General features: G+C 35.7%; 2 protein-coding genes and 1 long non-coding RNA gene across 26 annotated transcripts; 1 reads left to right on the top strand and 2 right to left on the bottom strand.

Annotated features, from left to right (window-relative positions):
* Positions 1-1,402: 1,402 nt before the first annotated feature.
* Positions 1,403-11,035, top strand: LOC101739323 (sodium channel protein Nach). Of its 2 annotated transcripts, XM_021350293.3 has the most exons (10): positions 1,403-2,210; positions 2,442-2,520; positions 2,922-3,040; positions 3,425-3,536; positions 3,905-4,074; positions 5,460-5,565; positions 6,402-6,553; positions 9,110-9,234; positions 9,730-10,023; positions 10,613-11,035. In XM_021350293.3, exons 1-10 carry the CDS (start codon positions 2,047-2,049, stop codon positions 10,783-10,785), a joined length of 1,494 nt encoding a protein of 497 aa, XP_021205968.2. In that variant the 5' UTR covers positions 1,403-2,046; the 3' UTR covers positions 10,786-11,035. The 2 variants fall into 2 exon arrangements, with proteins under 2 accessions (XP_021205968.2, XP_004929670.2); XM_004929613.5 differs by lacking the exons at positions 1,403-2,210; positions 2,442-2,520 and adding an exon at positions 2,688-2,830.
* On the bottom strand, positions 2,668-10,356 carry LOC134200859 (uncharacterized). The gene is made up of 2 exons (XR_009975950.1): positions 10,096-10,356; positions 2,668-2,997 (listed from the first exon to the last, which is right to left on the bottom strand). It is a non-coding gene; the product is annotated as an uncharacterized LOC134200859 (long non-coding RNA).
* Positions 10,783-18,639, bottom strand: LOC101738717 (heterogeneous nuclear ribonucleoprotein M). Of its 23 annotated transcripts, none has more exons than XR_009975942.1 (14): positions 18,221-18,639; positions 17,739-17,931; positions 16,586-16,748; positions 16,180-16,252; positions 15,911-16,028; positions 15,453-15,599; positions 15,028-15,372; positions 14,418-14,631; positions 14,152-14,261; positions 13,754-13,889; positions 13,078-13,141; positions 11,321-11,400; positions 11,145-11,242; positions 10,783-10,871 (listed from the first exon to the last, which is right to left on the bottom strand). XR_009975942.1 is itself a non-coding variant. In XM_004929609.5 (12 exons), the coding sequence occupies exons 2-11, from the start codon at positions 17,919-17,921 to the stop codon at positions 13,086-13,088; spliced, it is 1,545 nt and encodes a 514-aa protein (XP_004929666.1). In that variant the 5' UTR covers positions 17,922-17,931; positions 18,221-18,639; the 3' UTR covers positions 12,586-12,816; positions 13,078-13,085. The 23 variants fall into 23 exon arrangements, 12 of the variants coding, with proteins under 12 accessions (XP_004929666.1, XP_062530701.1, XP_004929668.1 ...); XR_009975948.1 differs by having other exon boundaries at positions 14,152-14,234; XR_009975943.1 differs by having other exon boundaries at positions 17,739-17,925; positions 18,221-18,347.
* Positions 18,640-18,739: the final 100 nt, after the last annotated feature.

Below are 18,739 nucleotides of genomic sequence, written 5' to 3'. Positions count from 1 at the left end.
CTATTACGGATAAAATGGATGCCATTTTTTTAAAAGTGGAGCAAGATCGGCATATCAGTAGTTACGACGTAGCTGAAGAACTGGGAATTGACCACAAAACAAACTAAAAAAATATATTGTGGATTTTCTTAAAAAATGCGAAGAAACTTTTCCCCCAACCTATTACCTATTTTCGTATAAACATTGTTTTAAACATAAATTATACATTTTACTATAATGTAGAAATTTTTTTGATATCGATATATTTTCTATTCATATAAACAACAACCGTCGATTTTCCAAACAAAATTTTATATGTATTCATACAATGCTTAGGAAACAATAGGGTTTATTATATGGATAGGAAACAACGAGTTTCCATTTCCCCACGGCTGCGATACGGGTACCCAAACAAAATAAGTTGAATAAAACAGCCGCAAAGAGTAAATTGATAAATGGCGCTTACATAATTTAGATATTCTTTTATGATAACGAGCAATTCCATTCCCAAAACATTAAATATGTACAGTCGACATCAAATAGAAGCCAACATGAAGGGAATTTCGAATTCAGAATTATTGCGAACAAGTGAGGTTTCTAATAAATCCCCTGAAACAAAACATGCTCTTGAATTTGCAATTGTTGATTCTCGAAAAAAATATATATTTACGTCCATTCAAGATGGTCTAGTCTTATCTATATATTAATACGTGACGCAAAAACTTTGTATCCCTTTTTACGAAAATTGCGCGGACGGAGGAGTATGAAATTTTCCACACTTATAGAGAATATAGAGAAGAAGTGCACAATGCTAATATTTTTTTAAAATAATGCATAAAAGGTACATTAAATCAATAAAGAATACATTACACACACTACATACCATGTATTTGACGCACACACGCATGCATACTATTTATTGTCAAACTTTTATTCTTGACGTCTGTTGTCAAATTGAGATTAAATATTGTTTGTCTTTGTTAATATTTTTTATAGTGTAGTTTTGGCGAAATTTGTGAATATAGAAGTATAAAATACAATTATAATAGTGTACAAACTTACAATTCCAATTAATTATAGTCGAATTTCGACTACTGCGGGACCTCTAGTACATATAATTCGGTAATACCTATACTCATATAATTTGTACATTTATAATACATACATATATATGAACCATCTATATATATATATAAAGTGAATTGCTGTTCGTTAATCTCGCTAAAACTCAAGAACGGCTGGACCGATTTGGCTAATTTTGGTCTTGAATTATTTGTGGAAGTCCAGAGAAGGTTTAAACGGTAGATAAATATGAAAATGCTCGGAATTAAATAAAAATAACTATTTTGTTTTTCCTTTGATGTGTCCCCCCGTCGGACGGATTCCTTTTGTTTGTTTTAAGTTTATTTTATACAAAAGTTTAGGTCTTTTATTTATCGATTGAGGCACTACGAAGTCTGCCGGGTCAGCTAGTCTATGAACAAAATTAAACATTGTGATGACGTGTATTTTGTGTGAATATTATGATATAAACTAGTTGTGACTAAACCATATTTTAACAATAGCTTAAAACAAAGTAATAGATGTATTTGATCTCAGAACGAAATAATTTAAAGTTTTGATCTTAACTTTTTTTTCAGTTTGACATGTTTTACATTAGATTTTCACGGGACAGTGTGTCTGTAAAAAGACATGATTTTTTCATCCGGGTCTTAAAAAGGATTGTGAATCAGCACCTTGGTGTGCGCTCTATTAGGCTCTATTAGAGAAAAGCTAAAACGATCGTCCGGCTGCAGTGGTATTTTGTTCAAAACTTCAATTTTGGTAAATTTTGCTTTTCCGCGGGATTCAAATATAAAAGAGGATTAATATCTATTTAAAAATCGATGTGTAAAAACTCAACTTAAAATATAAATTATAAAATCAGTCTTATATCACTCACGAAACTAACAGACCTCATTGTTCACGTAATGCCGCAGTACACAATGCAAACAAATCGAGGGAATGGGTAATTACCGTGCTTTGTAATCAGCTAGCAGAAATCAGTTATAGCTGAAGCCGTGCTTGATGATGTTGAAGAAAAAAATTAAAGAGAAAAAGGCTCTAAAAAGAAAAAACTACAAAAAATTGAAATTTAAAAAACTTTTTGAATATTTAAAGAGCGAATTGGAAAATTCTACTACACATGGACTACCTTACATCGTAAAATCGGATGTACATTGGTTTGAAAGGTGACATCAATATTTTATATTCATCTTCGGTTTCCTATATCTATAACTTAGGCTTTACAATTTTTAACAAGTTTTTCCAGTTTTACCTTTAATATCTTTCATAAACATTTCAAATTAATATAGTACAAGCAGGTACATTAAGTTTACAGTAATATTTAAAGCGGTTTGATATCTATATCTCTTACATTTCATTAATTTTACAGTTGTAAATTTATATTTATTTTATTCTAGATTATTTTGGGCAGTGAGCTTTGTATTTGCAATGGCCATTAGTTATATGATTCTTGCTGCGCAATTTTCAAGATTTGTGGTAAGCAACATCTAAGCTAGAACTGTCAAGGAAGCGGCCGGTGGCTTGTTTACACGCGACCCGCGACGGATGTTTTAATCTGATAATTGTTTTGGATATAAATGGTTTAGATAATAGAATTCTTTTTAAAAACATATAACCAATATTTGATACAATTATCTTTTTTTTTGTAATATTCAATTTCCATTACATCATTTAAAACTAAAGCTATCTTTTACTATTATTGGAGGAATTCCCGGGAAGTATTTTGTTTTTGAAAATATATTTTTCTGCGACCCCCCAGCTTTTGTCGTAAAATTAACCCGCAAAGGTATGTACAGTTCTGACTAAACTGAAAAGTTCCTGCATGAATCATCTTAATTATGGACATGGAATTCCCATTTAATATTTTTTTCTTGTAGAAAGCTCCGATAGTAATGAATGTGGAGAAGGATTATTTCAATTGGAACGTTTCTTATCCAGCTATAATATTATGCCCTGTAAATAAAATACAAGAGGAAGCTTTATCTTCAATCGTAAAGTAAGCCCGTCTTTTATTAAATTATTATAAATTTATAAATATATATAATTATTATACAAAAATATTAACACCATAAAGACAGTAAAAATAAAACCTGCAGAATTTATTATCATCTATTATATCAGTTTAGGTAGTTACTATTATGTATTAGGAACAGTATTGTTAAGTATCACGAGCCTACCTATTTTTACAGAGTTAAATTTCATTAGTCATGCGTTCTGGTTTGAAAAAAGGAAAGTCCTTGTTACAATAATACATACACATCGACCTCATACCTCGTCTGAAATACGTCAGGTTCTTTCTTATGTTAGAATAATTACGGTATAACACTGTTTCTAGTTCCAATCATAGATTGTGCAATCGAGTATATTTTGCTTGTTACAGTGAAACTCTTGATCAAACTGGCCTCAATGTCGAATCGTATTTGAGAACTATTGTGTCTATGTCATTAGACACCCTGCAACTCCTACAGATTCCGAACCAGGAAATCTTATCGGTTGGTGATATTTTTTAGAAGGAAACTTTTAAAACAATGGTTATAAGGTAACAAAAACATCCGTCGCACGAAAAATTCGATTATTTGATAATTTAATTAAAACTGTTTTCATGTTACATTTTAAACAGTAGTAGTTCGAAATAATATAATGATAAAAAACTCGAGATTAAACGGTAAAAGTAATTTTAATTATGTCTGCGAACCACAAAAAACCGAAGAAAATAATAAATTTTGTAACTATGAAGGACCATTTACGTAATTACTGGTGATAGGACGTCTTGTTCCTATTTCTGCCATGAATCAGTAGTGCGTTTTGATTTAAAGGGTGGGGCAGACCACATCTAATGAATTTTTTTCACAATATCTAGCTGATAGATCCTGCGGAATATCCAAGTATTTCTTTAAAGTTATTTAAGAAGTTCGACGAGTCCATTTTATCCACGGTGACAAAATGGCCAATACCTGTCGAGGACACGATGACTGAAATAGGGATGTGTCATTTCATCAATTCAAATGTGGCCTCGCTTGATAATCCAAGGTATTTACTTACTTCAATATTTACCGTATTTATTAATCGTCATTAATTAATATTTAACATTAACATAAACACTAAGGTTTGTATTAGGCCCGTGCCGTGGCTAGTGCTTACTAGCGGCAGTGCGCAGTTGGGCGGTCACCCAGTTTTGTCTGGTCCCTCGTCTTATCTGTGTTAACTACATCAAGTTAAAGGTTCGCTCAAGCTATACATGACTAGATCTATTATTAGTAGCTTTTATAGAATAAAAGATATTTGAGAAAAAACTGAATGCGTGCTATTTTTTATTGCTTAGATGGGTGACGAGCTCACGGACCACCTGGTGTTAAGTGGTTACCGGAGCCCATAGATATCTATAACATAAATGCCGCCATCCACCTTGAGATAAGAGTTCTAAGGTCTCAGTATAGTTACAACAACTACCTCACCCTTCAAACCGAAACGCATTACTGCTTCAAGGCAGAAATAGGCAGGGTGGTGCTACCTACCCGGCTTGTATTTAACTTTAAATTTATATTTAAATAGCCGAACAGACTAAACTATGGTATTCATCACAAAATAAAAGTAATAGATTGAGGGTTTTTGTATACAACTATAACACTTGGTTCATAGAAAAACTATGTAACTATACAAAGTGTTTTGACCTTTTGTCAAACTGGAGTGTATGTCTACAAATCTGAAAAATAACATTCTTAATAGAACGTATTTTATACATGCTGCCAAAATAGCCCCCCCGAGATGCAGGGGTGAGCAGCCCCTCCTAAAATGATCCCTCAAAGCTACTCGTGACTATCACGGATCCCACTTAGAATAATACACCAATTTTATATTTCTGTTTTTTATTTGTTCATATATGATGTATTCTTTTATTGGGGTAGGTAATCGGTTTGTGGTATGTGGTTTTATTAGTGTACTTTAATCTAGGTATCGCTTCTAAGAATAACATTAGTAGCCGCTCATATATTGCACCTATTCGACTGTTGACGGCCACCAAAATCGAGAGACTATTGTTTTTACTGGAGGTAGGACCTCTTGTGAGTCCGCGCGGGTAGGTACCACCACCCTGCCTATTTCTGCCGTGAAGCAGTAATGCGTTTCGGTTTGAAGGGTAGGGCAGCCGTTGTAACTATACTTGAGACCTTCGTACTTATATCTCAAGATGGGTGGCGCATTTACATTGTAGATGTCTATGGGCTCCAGTAACCACTTAACACCAGGTGAGCTGTGAGCTCGTCCACCCACCTAAGCAATAAAAATAAAAAAGCGAATAGCAGTTGAAAATGAGTAAAGTCTGCTGATTCTTCAATACACAGAGACAATGGATGTTTTATATTATTACATGTATGTATATTGATAGTTTATTTTTAAATAATTTTCTCGTGTTGTAGTAAATGGCACGATACAACTTCGAAGTATTCCAAAACCAACATCGAACTATCTTACCACGACAGAGATTTTTTTGTCCAAGTAGTCAATTACGCTGATGAGTACAAGGTCAGTATGAATACATATGTACCTACATACCTATAAGGTATTTTCGTTTATATCCTATTTTATTTGCTTACCAAAGTTAACGCTGGAAGCATGAAAAGTAGACCTTAACCGAACCTACAAAACTGCCAAGTGTTCTCAGATTGTAAACAAGACATTAATTTACTGAAGGTTTTATGCTTAATCTTTTATGAACGTAAATGATTTTTCTAATTACTTATACCGGGTGTCCAGAAAGGGTATCGGGTATTTGTAAGTTCTATAAAACAAAAATTATCTGTAAGTAATAAAAAAAATATTGTTTATTGTTAGCGTTTAGCAATTGGAAAATTATTTCGAAAAGATGTTATCCAAATGATGACCGTTACGTTGCTGGCACTGTTCTAAACGGGAACGAAAATAGGCGATAACACGTTGACACATAGCTCTCGATATTGCTGCCATTTCTGACCTGATGTTTTGCTTCAATTGGATTAGATTTGTCGGATTATTTTGATAAACCTTACTTTTAAGGTATCCCCATGCAAAATAGTCAAGCGGGCTAAGGTCGGGGCTTCTGGGAGGCCAGTTGATGTTACCCCTTCGCGAAATAACTTTATTAGGGAATAATTGGTTAACAACTTCCACGGAGTCATTTGAGGTATGGCAAGTGGCCCCATCTTGCTCCCCGAGTAGTGTTCCGTCATGACTAAAACTTCACAAAATGGCGGACGCCACGAACCCCTCCCCGCTCTCCTTCGTCGCCCCGTTTCGAATAAGGCACAAAAACAAATACCCGTTACCCTTTCTGGACACCTTGTACTACGTAAAAACATGTAATTTTCATATATTGTCTTCAGATCTATACCACGAGCCCCGACGATGTGATTATGAGCGAAGCATCTTCATTGAAGTTTGAACTTGAAGGCTTTTTATCTTTTGGTGTCCAAATAACTAGTACAAGAGCATCAAACGAACTGAGAAATGTACCTTTGCACCTTCGAAAATGCAGGTGAACTTTGGTTATTTTCAATCCTAAGCTTCTTACATGAAATTCTGTTTTGTTGGGTTATTTCTTGAGCTATGTTACTTCTTGATATTCTTGAAAACACAATAATTTTACCGTTCTTAGTTTATTATAGAGAAAGTGGTAGGTTAGTCTTTTTTTTATTTTTTTTTATTGCCTTTGTAGGCAGACGAGCATACGGCCCGCCTGATGGTAAGTGGTCACCGTCGCTCATGGAAGTCAGCAATGCCAGGGGCAGAGCCAAGCCGCTGCCTACCATAAAGTACTCTCCGCAAGCCTCGTTTGAAGAAGGACATGTCATAGCGCTCGGAAAACAGCGTGGAGGGGAGTTCATTCCAAAGCCGGATGGTACGTGGCAAAAAAGATCTTCGGAAACGTACTGTCGATGAACGCAGCGGTTCCAGATAATATGGATGAACTCTGCTCCGATGGCGGGAGGTGCGATGATAAAAAGGAGATGAGGGGATCATCTCGAATAATTTCTCAGAGCATTCCCCATGGACCATGCGGTATAAAGCACAGAGAGAACCGAAGTCCCTCCGTAGACCCAGAGGTTGCAAGCGATCCGCGAGAGCAGGACTATCGACCATCCGAACAGCCCGTTTCTGTATGGAGTCAAATGGAAGTAGCTGGTATTTGGGAGCCCCGGCCCAGAGGTGAGAGCAGTACTCAACGCGAGGTCGGACCTGCGCTTTGTAAAGCGCAAGTCTCTGTCCAGGCGTGAAATACCGCTTCGCTCTATTGAGGACTCCCAGCATTTTAGAGGCCAATTTGGCTTTACCTTCCAAATGACTCCGAAACTGGACATCGCTCGAAATATCGACCCCCAGAATCCCGATACTCGCGGAAAGCTGCAGGGATACTCCTTGAAATTCCGGCACCATGACAAAAGGGTCCTTCTTCGCAGTGAACGCCCAAACCTGTGTCTTCAATGGGTTGAACTGAACTGAATTCCGTTCACCCCACTTGGAGACCCGCCCCAGAGAGCTCTCCACTTCAGACACAAGTTTTGATCGTCTCTCTTGCACCACGCTCCGAGAGAGACTCTGATGGCCGATATATCGCGCATCCCCCGTGCTGTCATCCGCATAGCAATGCATGCCATCAATAGACAGCATGTCATTGATATACAGGATAAAAAGCGTGGGGGAGAGCACCGAACCTGGTGGAACGCCAGCGTTAATGGTCATGGTATCAGAACAATCGCCGTCTACAACGACCGTGATGTTCCGTCCATCCAAAAAGCTAGCGATCCACTTGCAGAGTCCCTCAGGGATCCCGTAAGCTGGAAGCTTCGATAGAAGTGCCCTATGCCAGACCCTATCGAAGGCCTTCGCGATGTCAAGGCTCACAGCGAGAGCCTCGCCCTTGCTTTCCAAGGCTTCAGTCCATTTATGTGTGAGGTATACAAGAAGATCGCCAGGTGAGCGACCATGACGGAAACCGTACTGCCGGTCACTGATCAGCTGGCGATCCTCAAGATACTTAAGAAGTTGGATGTTTATGATTCGCTCCATCACCTTGGAAAGCAAGGAAGTTATCGCGATAGGTCTGTAATTCGAGGGGTCCGACGGATAGGGTGGACATGAGCAGTCTTCCATGAAGACGGAACCCTGTTGGTATTGCACGAGAGGCGATATAACCGCGTTAGCGCGGGTGTCAATTCAGGGGCGCATGTTTTTAGAACCACTGCGGGGATGCAATCCGGCCCACTCGACTTATGGACATCAAGAAGCCGAAGCTCCTGCCTGCACGCACGCTGTGTGATGCGAATCTCCGGCAAGGAGCTGTCGTCACACCGAGAGATGTTGGGCGGCGTGGCTCCCCGTCATCTAAAGTCGAGTATGAGGCAAAGAGCTTGACCAGAAGGTCAGCCTTCTTCTATGCACTATGAGCCAGACTGTCATTGGACTTACGCAGTGGTGGAAGACTAGACCTGCAGAAGTTACCTTCTGCAGACTTAGCCAGCGACCAGAAAGCACGGCTCCCAGAGGGATAGCTATTCAGTCGCTCGCCAATTCTGGCAACGTACTCCGACTTCGCCTTGGCAATAGCCCTCTTATAGGACCTAGAGGCCTGCATTGCAATTTTTTCATTTCTTGGAAAAATCATAGACGAAGTAAAATTAAACATTTATCATAGATACTTCAGCAAACTTTCTCAACGATTTTGTATCTGATGTAGAAAAACCTATTAGTCCTCGACTACCGTTAAAGGTTAGGTATAACGCAATTTTTTAAGCTACTCGGGTGTCTCTGTTGTATGTTCATGGTATTATGACAGATACATTACCTGAAGTGCGAACAATTGTACAAAGTTTCAACTTAATTCGGTTTAATACGCGCGAACACATATAAATTACGAACTATAGAAATAAGCTACAAGAAGTCGATATTTCACCGAGAGGGTATTTTGCTAAATATAAAAGCGACACGTTAGAATTAAATGAGAAAGAGCTATCCTACCAGACGATAATAATGTTCACTGAAATGCACCGTTTAATGTTGAACTCTGATTAGCAATACTATATTTGTATTTTAGGTTCACAGACGAGCCACACAGTAACAGATATGCGGTATATTCTTACAATCGTTGCATAATAGAATGTAGAATTAAAATGATTATGAGGTTGTGCGGCTGCGTCCCACATTTCTATAAAAAAATAGGTGAGTTTTAATTCATCTAATAGCAAGGCGTTGGGAGAGGCCACACGATTTGGTATCCTGTAAATGTTACCCATTTCCAGCAGAGAGCAGTGATACTTTTCGCTTTGCAGAGTAGGTTGTATATTATCATTACCTAGTATAAAACAAAGTCGCTTTCTCTGTCCCTAAATCCCTATGTATGCTTAAATCTTTAAAACTATGCAACGGATTTTGATGCGGTTTTTTTTAATTGATAGAGTGATTGAAGAGGAAGGTTTATATGTATAATAACATCCATTAAATAATGGAGAAATCAATAATAAATTACAGTTTCCGAAGCGAAGCGAGGGCGGGTCGCTAGTATTATATAAATGAGATTTTAATCGAATCGACTTCTGTCGCATTGTTAGTGACAACATTCACGTTACCACAACTAATTTAGTTATCTACTGCAATAAAGTTTGTAAGCTACATAATTTTCAACGAATCGAGGTTTAACTAATTTCATCTCAACAGAAAACGAAAGAATATGCAGCCTACCTGAACTGAGATGCATTGTTCTTTACAAAAGAGAGATCACCACTCTAACAGCTTCAAACGAAACATTGCAAAGGTTTAACGATTATACCGATTTACCGAGAAGGTCACGCGACTGCGGATGTTTAGGTGATTGCGAAGCCGACGTCTACCAGCAAGATCCCGCGTCACTTTTGCCTCAAGAGTCATTGAACAGATTAAGGATCAGTGTCACGTCCTTTCCGAAAGTGAGATTTATGAGGGAAATTATGTTCAGTACTTATGACATTATACGTGAGTAGGTTTGGCGTATTTTTTTCCGGTAATACAATCCTAGAAATATATTTGTTATTTAATTAATTTTACCTCAAGAATACAGTTCCTGTGTCCATTTTGAAAGTCGAACCGAAACCATTTATAATATTAATATTAATAAATTCGGATAATAAAACGTCAATCAGTACCTATGCGGCGATAAGATTCTTGTGGGTCGATAATCTCTCCATAAACAAAAACATTTTTTTTATGAATATTCGGACCACGCCCATTCACATTTACAAAACACAATACCTATTTTTGTTTATTCATGGCTTCCTATCTATTCATTTTAGCGTGATGTGTGCTCAACTGCAGACAATACTCTTCGAATAAGTAGATTTAAAAAAAGCACCTCTTAATGCTTTATAAAAACCATTTTCTTTATTATTTACATCATAACTTGAAGTCTCTTTTCATTGATAGTTATGTAGAGATATAGTCAACAGTCACGTTAGCCAAAATGTATAATAATAATGAAAAGAATAGATTATGATTATAAATAAACTCCACGCTTATGAGGAAATAAGTACTTCTGAGCCTCAATCGAACTGTGTTAACATTTTAGTACGGAGTGGCGGTATCGTGAACTTGTGTATCGGCACTTCGTTTATATCTATAATGGAACTGATGCTGACGGCCATAAGACTCCCAATCTACGAAATAGCGAACATAGCGCAGGCCTGTAGAAATGCTAAGACGGCGGATGCACAGAAAGTGAACAATAAAAAAATTAAATAGATAAAAAAATATTTATTTTATTAAAGCTTCACGTATCACAGGTTTTTCAATACATAATTTATTTGCACACTTTTTCTTTTCTCGTTCTGAAATAAGATTATTATTATTTGATAGCGTTTTTACAGTTTCGATCAGGTAAGCATTTTTTTTTCTTTACACAGTTTTACATATCAGTGATATCATTATTATTTTAGCTATTATAATAATATTGTAATTTATCTAAAATTTCAATAAATTTGTTTGCGATCGATTTGTGTATTTTTCTTAAAACAACGTATTCAATTTTTCTTTCCATTAAAACCTCGTAAACAGCAAACAGTATACAATTGAGTAACTTTAAAAAAATACGATGAACCAACCTCATGTTTTCTGGAACTCTAATTAGGCTCAAACTCTCTTCTCTCCTTCTCTTCTCACACTTCCAGAAAAGAAAAGCAATCGACTAATTACAAAGGCACTGAAAAAAAAAAAAATGTGTTTACTCGGGTATATTCAATTATCGATAAATAAAGTCAAAACCGAATTACGAACATACCATATATAATTCCCAGTTTCCATACGAAGACTATGCGTTTAAGTCTTTCACAATTATATTTCCTTTCAGATTAACGTTACCTGAAATACGCGAGAGTGTTATAAGATAAAGTTACAACTCAATAATTAACGGCAGTAATGAATTGCATGATCAACGCCCATTTTCCTTTGAAAAAGACACGAGAAATCCGTCTGGTCATTACGAAATACATAATTTCATCAAACCAAAAAAAAGCAATTAGTACTTTAAAATGAAAGAACTTTAATACAATCGAGTGCCAGTCTTTGAACGGGGCTGTCGGAATGTGAGGCGACTCAATTTTCAAAACATACCAACCGACCCGACAAATCCTCCCGCCGAAAGTACAGACGCGGCCAGATTACACACACATCCACAGAATTTCATCGCTTCAAACGTTGGAATTCGTAGATTTCTCGTCTGTTGAAAACACTGTTAACATAATCAACGATCTAAGGAAAATACAAATCACTCTATGCATGATAAACGAGATGTAACTCGAGATAACATCAAGCACAAAAGATCTATAGAAAAACCCCATGCAAGCCCAACAAAAAATGAAATACCTTATTCGATCACAACACTTACCAAATAAGACACAAACCACGCCGAAATTAACTTCCGCATTGCCAAGCCAAAACGATAAATCTTCATAATAACATTTTGTAACGAAATCTTGAAACATAATCGGCTAATAATAATATTTAAGTTCGCATTTCGTTGTAATTATTACTCCACTAACAACTCATTCCATTTGCCGATGATTTCTTTTATAATTGGTTTTTTATTGCCAACAAACGATACTCTAAGGAAACCATTCGTTCAGCCACCCTCGAGACACGAACTAGCCGAGTCGCAGAATCACTTAGATCAGCCGTTAATGGCGCGTCCTTTTGTTTATTTCACTAGCAGTATCTTAAACACAGTTCACTACAGTTCATTCAATTGGGAAACGAATCGCATTAATTCTTCCGATGACCAATAACCCAATTTAGGTAGGTATGCGATTTCACCAACAACATCACAGATATACGTTTCGCAATTGATCACTTTTCCGCTGTATTCCAATTGATTAATAATAACGCGACTCTAATAAGAACTCGACGGTTGTGACCATAAGTCCCAGTCTATTTTAACCAAAACGACACCACGAATAAATTACAAGTCCGAGGATGTAAGTAAACACTTTTTTCACAAACTCCGCTAATAAAATAACTACATTAAAGACAACAATAAACTACAACCTATAATGTTATTTTATTTTATTGAATTCTCTCATCAAATGGTACAGCAAAAATTACGAAGCTTACACTAAGATTAAACCTAAAAGTTAATAAAGATTGTCAAAGGATAAACATCATTTGAAAGATATTGGACACTTTATCACGAGACACTACGACGTGGATTAAAACAGCACATTATCCGGGCAGCCGATTGCATACAAACCCCCACAAGAGAACGACTTGAACCACTTTCTCCTGTAAACACAAAAATTTACAATTTCACTAGACATTTTATTCCTACCAACATTTTAGTCGAATTTTATCTTCACTTAATAAGCGAAATAATTAATGTTACAATAAAAGAAATTCCAATACACTACGAGACGAACGAATTTCGAATGATCGTTTTCGAAATATCGCATTGTATTCGAACAATCGGATGACAAATCGATTCCAAAGACGCGATGCCCATGCACGGAGACGACAGACAAAACTATTTTTTATATAGACACTTACCTTAGCGTTTAAAAGTAGCGCACATCGATTGTGCGGCCGTCGATACGAGTCCTGTCGAACATTTCTGAAGATACCGGTCAAGGAAAATTGAGTTATAATATTGTAGACAGCAATATTTTTTACTTTTTCTAAATAGTGACAATAAGACAAATGAGAAAATTTTAATAAGTTAACGGAATCTGGATCTTAGACTTGTTAATAATTATGGTCGAATTTTGATAGCTAGTCACGCTATTTCTGCCGCGAAAGTATGAAGGGCGAGGCAGCCGGCCCTCTTGTGAGTCCGCGCGGGTGGGTACCACCACCCTGCCTATTTCTGCCGGGAAGCAGTAATGCGTTTCGGTTTGAAGGGTGGGGGCGACATAACTGGACCTCTTGCGAGTCCGTGCGGGTAGGTACCACCACCCCGCCTATTTCTGCCGTGAAGCAGTAATGCGTTTCGGTTTGAAGGGTGGGACAGCCGTCGTAACTATACTGGAGACCTTAGAACTTATCTCAAGGCGGGTCGTCGGTGGTGGAACGCCGTAGATATCTATGGGCTCCAGTAACCACTTAAAACCAGGCGGGCTGTGAGCTCGTCCACCCATCTAAGCAATAAAAAAAAATAAAAAAAAATACCTAGCAGCACAAACCTGATTTCAAAAACCATTACGTATATTATATTTGTAAAGGATACTTATAGCTCTCTCCGCATCCCATTCCTTGTGGAATCGAACGATGGCCGTATCTGGAGCAGTCATTTCAGCGAACTTAACATCGCCACATTCACTGAACTTCTCTCTAATCAATTGCCAAGTCACTGTCTGTGGTAACTAAAAAAATTTCCAAACCTTATTTTAGATTAACCATACTACTTTCTTGTTCTTTATATTCACATAATATCTACAGATAAAATCATCCAAAAATTATCACTCATTCATACCACTTAAAAAATAATGTCAAAAATACTTCAACGAAAATCAATAAATATATTGTGACGTAGAGTACGTGCGAACTATTATTTAAAATCATATGTTTTAATTATTTTCGTGATTGAAATTATCCTAATAATAATATCACAAGAATTTAGCTTACATTGGTAATTATGACCATGTCTGATGGTTTGTCCCTAGTGGATTGTTGGACTCCAGTGTCGCGGCCATATCCCTGGTTCGGTACTGAAACACCCAACGGTCTGCTTGTACCTTTATAAATAACAAAACTTAAATAATTTATCTTTTTTTTTTACTAAAACTTTTTTAGTACCATTAATATTAAATACAGTGTGCACATTAATACCACATAAACATTTTTTAAACAAAGATGAGTAAGAACCTGTAATGATGCTGATCAAGACAAACCTGAAATGTTCGAAAGAGGTCCAGAATTCATCTGATTGCCACCCATAACTCCAGAAGTAAGAACATTAGAATTCATTTCATTGTTTCCGATCCCCAAACTAGCTGCTTGGTTCACATTTGCCTGTGCTGTTAGAACTGTTGCTAAATCGTTAGCTGTCAAACCTTGTTGGAGTAACTGGTTTTGGAGTGCGCCTAAGCCAGTCAATCCCAATGCCTGAAATCACATACATTTTCAAAACTTGATTTTTTTTATACAAAGAAAACTTGAATTTTAAGGCAGTGGTAAAGCCTGTTGTTATTCCAAACGTGTAAATATCACCGTCTTATCTATTTCTGACACGAAGCAATCACGAAAATCTTTAGTTTGAAGAGTGAAAAAGTTATTATAAAATACAAATGAAATTTTAACCTCATATATCAAAACAGATGGCAGCTTTATGATGTCTAGGTTCCAGTAACTTAACGCCAAGTGGGCTATGAGTTTAGTTCCTAATTAATGCAAAAAATATAGAAGAATACAAAGTACATATAGATGCGCTGTCTATCAAGACTCTAAAAAAATTTAATTCTATTTTATTTCTGTACATTATAAATTATATTTTATTCTCACCTGTAGGCCTAAGCCTCCACCAAGAGCACTGTTGGCATTCAAAGCATTCGCAGACAATCCAGATCCTAAACCATTCAATGCAACACCAGCCGCTGTTGGAACTGCACCCAAAACTCCAGCACCTATAGTAGGTGCTGTATTGGCCAAGTTCATGTTAGTTGTGTTGTTAGCCTGTGGTAAATTTCTAGCTACGTCACGTAAAGGCTCGCCATTCGGTCCTAGTCCCATGCCGATTCCTTTTAAGCCTTCAGGTAACCTAAGTTCTCCCTTGTCTGTTACTCCTCTGTCCATACGTACTGTCATTCTTCGTTCATACAACATTTGTTTATCAAACATTGAAATAGCCTAAAACAAAGTGAAATTTTAATTTATCTTTAAATTTATCTATACATTAATTTGTTTTATTATTTTTATTTAATTATTACCTGTACTGCTTCAACTGGGTGGTCATACTCAATGACAGCAAATCCTCTACTATTACCGTCTTTATCAACAGCCAAATCAATGTTACGTACTTTACCAGCCATTTTAAATACCTCCTTAATTTTGGCTTGGTCAGCTTTGTAATCCAGCTGAAATATTACAAATAACAACAACAATAAAAAAACAAATATAACATTTAGCAATTTGTTTACAAACATGTTCCGCAAGTAATAAAGACAAGAAGGGTACATTAAAACTGACCCAACTGTTCCAGGCATTCACACAGTAGGTTGAAGGTTCAAAGCTCAGAATGTTTATGTTTTCAACATTGTGTACATTATGTGTATAAGTACATAATCACAATTGCTAATATGTTAGCAAACAGAAGCAATGTTAATTGCATGAGTGAAGGACGTACTTAAGCTACTTGATTGAAAGCAAAGGTTGATAAAAAACTTACATTTGCCACAAACACTTTCTTCACTAAAGGAGGTTGAACATTGATAGATTCCAAAAATTGTAAACTTAATCCATATGTGTTTAAATTCTCTGGTTCTCTTGGCTTATTAATTCCCCAACTAGAAACAAATACCACTTTAGACAGTATTTCTACTTTTAAAAACTGATATGTTACTGTTTTATAATACTTTTTTAATTTCTTTTACTTAATTTAATCACTGAAGATTAATAGATTTTGAATTTACTAATTACACTAAATATAGCACTTACTTGTCTTTGTCATCTCTATTATTTCTCCCTTCTCTATGTTGTGGTCTAGAAGTGTGCATTCTTCTTTCATTTCCTAAAAATGCAAAGTATGTATCAATTATTCTGATTTGCTGGAATAGACGACAGATCAATATCAACAATGCTAAACAAACTATTAAAATTACAGACTAATTTGCTCAACATCTCAGCTACAAATTTGAATATAATTATTAATAAGGAAAATGAAAAGTCATGTTTTCATAATTTAGTCAAATAATTGTTTTTCTTTTATAAAACTGGTTTATATGGAGCAATCATAACAGCAATGCAATTAAACAGAAGCACATTATTGCCAACTTAAATATGTAGCTTAAATGATATACACAGAGGTATCAATTATATAATAAAAAAAAATACAAATAATTACCAGTTTCTTCTTTTAGAACAAGTTTTCGTCCATTCAACTCATACCGATGCATCACAAATAGTGCCTTCTTCATTGCCTCTGTGTTTGTAAATTCAACAATACCACATCCTCTTGCTTTTCCACTGTCATCGGTCAACAATTCTACATAAGCCACATCTCCAACCTACAGAAATATTTTAATAATTATCATCAAACTTGGTTATTTAAATCTTCTTATGGAATTAATTGCTGTTTTTTCTTAGGTTGGTAATTATTAAATTTGTTTAAAATCATTTGGTACTTTAAACTTACATATATATATTTTTTTAATCTACTGTTATAAAACTACAGAAGAGAAGTACATTAACATTTGACAAAGTATTAGAATAAAATATTCAGACTGAGCAAACTTTAAATCACCATCTATATACATTTTTGTCACTCCTATTTTTCATACTTTTGTAACTACTAGCATCATACTAAAATTAATAGACCAATCTCAATAAAACTTTTAGTAAAATAACTATGAGAATTTCCATTAAATTTATCAAATCAAATCAAATGTTAATTTGCAACAATTGTATAATTGTCATACATAATGTTAAGCAGTTAGGATAGGCTGCATACATCTAGATGCAAATGCTGCTTTTCACTTCAAGACATGATATTGAAGTCTCAGTTGTATTGTACAATAGCTGTCCTGCCCTTAAAAGCATGCAATTGATTTGTGACAAGGCAAGATGGTGCCTGATTATTATTTATTTCTATATTTCTTGCTGTCATCAAAGAATTTAAAACCGTAAAAGTAGTTTTTTATAAGAAACAAATTTAGTATATAATTCCTTAATAAATCTACAAAGCCAATATCCACATCCTGCTTAACACAATATTAAGCATAAGGTCAGATTTCCATGATTGAACTTTTCAAGTCAAACATTTCTAATTATGATTGGTTGTAATGTTATATTTTTCTTTAAGTTATCATTTTTGGTTGAGTTGTCTTTATATTACAATCTAAAAGATAATACTCTAGTGAAATTATAAACAAACATCAACATGTATACAATTTAACAATAAGTAAATCCGACCTTAAGCTTCTTATATCACACACACGGTTACACAAATAGACACAAATCAAGCATTGGTCAATTAGATATTTTTAACCATTACATACTTTCTCTTTGAACAAATCTTTCAGTTCCGTCCAACGAAATTCGTATGGTATGTTTGATACAAATAAGCGCCTGCTCTCGGTGCGATCTCGGTCTGACGACCGGTCTCTGTTGGCGTCTGAGAACCTCGATGGCCTATCACCGCGTCTCGAGCGGTCGCGTTCTTTTTCTTTCTGAAGATCCATGTCACTAAAACTACGAAATTAATCAATAACTCTTAGAAAAGTACAAAAATTGTACACCGTAAAGATTAGCACAACGTTGGTGCCACCGGCTAAAAATTTCACGAATTTTAAGCTGATATAATTTAAGTTAGGTATTGCCGTAAACAGCAATCACATGATAATTTATGTAGGAACTCACGCGGAATTTATACTTGTTCAGAGTGCAAAGTACTATTTACAGTGGTAGTTGTATTTAGCTGTTGTAAGATTTGTAGCTACAAAATTACAAACCAAAGAAATTTTGGAATTTATGTAGGTACCTAGTCAAAACACGATGCACCTTGAAATTGAGTAGGGATAGCAAGCATTAAGGTTGACAATACAACGATTATTTAAATCGATATACACCAATAGGTTTTCTTTAAATTGAAGTACCTATCTTCCTTCCTTTCTGAGCCCGTGCTCTCCCAACCGCACAAGCGAAGCTAGAAAGGCTTTCGTACCAAATTATCTATCTTCTTCTTAAAAAAACAAGAGTAAAACCCGCACTTTTATTCAAATAAACCCGCACTTTTATTCAAATTTGGGGAAACAACCCTCTTTTACAGCCAAACGACATGCCCTGTGGTTTCACCACATTTCATTTCTATTTCATAAAGAATAAAACACGTTGCAGTTCCTCAAAAAAATCACTCTCTAGTACATAATTTAGTTTAGCTCTTAAACAGAAAATACCATGTGTCTAAAACATTACGATTTATCGATTTATTGCAGAATCGTGTTCGGTTAGAAGCGTTAACTAAACGATTAAAATGATATTTTCTTCACCGTTACAAAAC

This window comes from Bombyx mori, chromosome 21 (genome assembly GCF_030269925.1).
Source record: "Bombyx mori chromosome 21, ASM3026992v2".
In the NCBI taxonomy this organism is placed as follows: Eukaryota; Metazoa; Arthropoda; class Insecta; order Lepidoptera; family Bombycidae; genus Bombyx; species Bombyx mori.
The sequence above is the reverse complement of the archived record's forward strand: the minus strand, read 5'-3'. Positions and strand labels throughout refer to the sequence as shown.

Excerpts from the sequence above, each read along its gene's own strand:
- LOC101739323 (XM_021350293.3), top strand. The coding sequence starts at position 2,047 with ATGATGTTGAAGAAAAAAATTAAAGAGAAAAAGGCTCTAAAAAGAAAA. Across the intron at positions 3,537-3,904 it reads CGAACCAGGAAATCTTATCG|CTGATAGATCCTGCGGAATA; the intron begins GTTGGTGATATT and ends CACAATATCTAG. Across the intron at positions 10,024-10,612 it reads CAGTACTTATGACATTATAC|TACGGAGTGGCGGTATCGTG; the intron begins GTGAGTAGGTTT and ends TTAACATTTTAG.
- LOC101738717 (XM_004929609.5), bottom strand. The coding sequence starts at position 17,921 with ATGGATCTTCAGAAAGAAAAAGAACGCGACCGCTCGAGACGCGGTGAT. Across the intron at positions 16,253-16,585 it reads TGTTCTAAAAGAAGAAACTG|GAAATGAAAGAAGAATGCAC; the intron begins GTAATTATTTGT and ends TTGCATTTTTAG. Across the intron at positions 15,600-15,910 it reads AGAAAGTGTTTGTGGCAAAT|CTGGATTACAAAGCTGACCA; the intron begins GTAAGTTTTTTA and ends GTAATATTTCAG.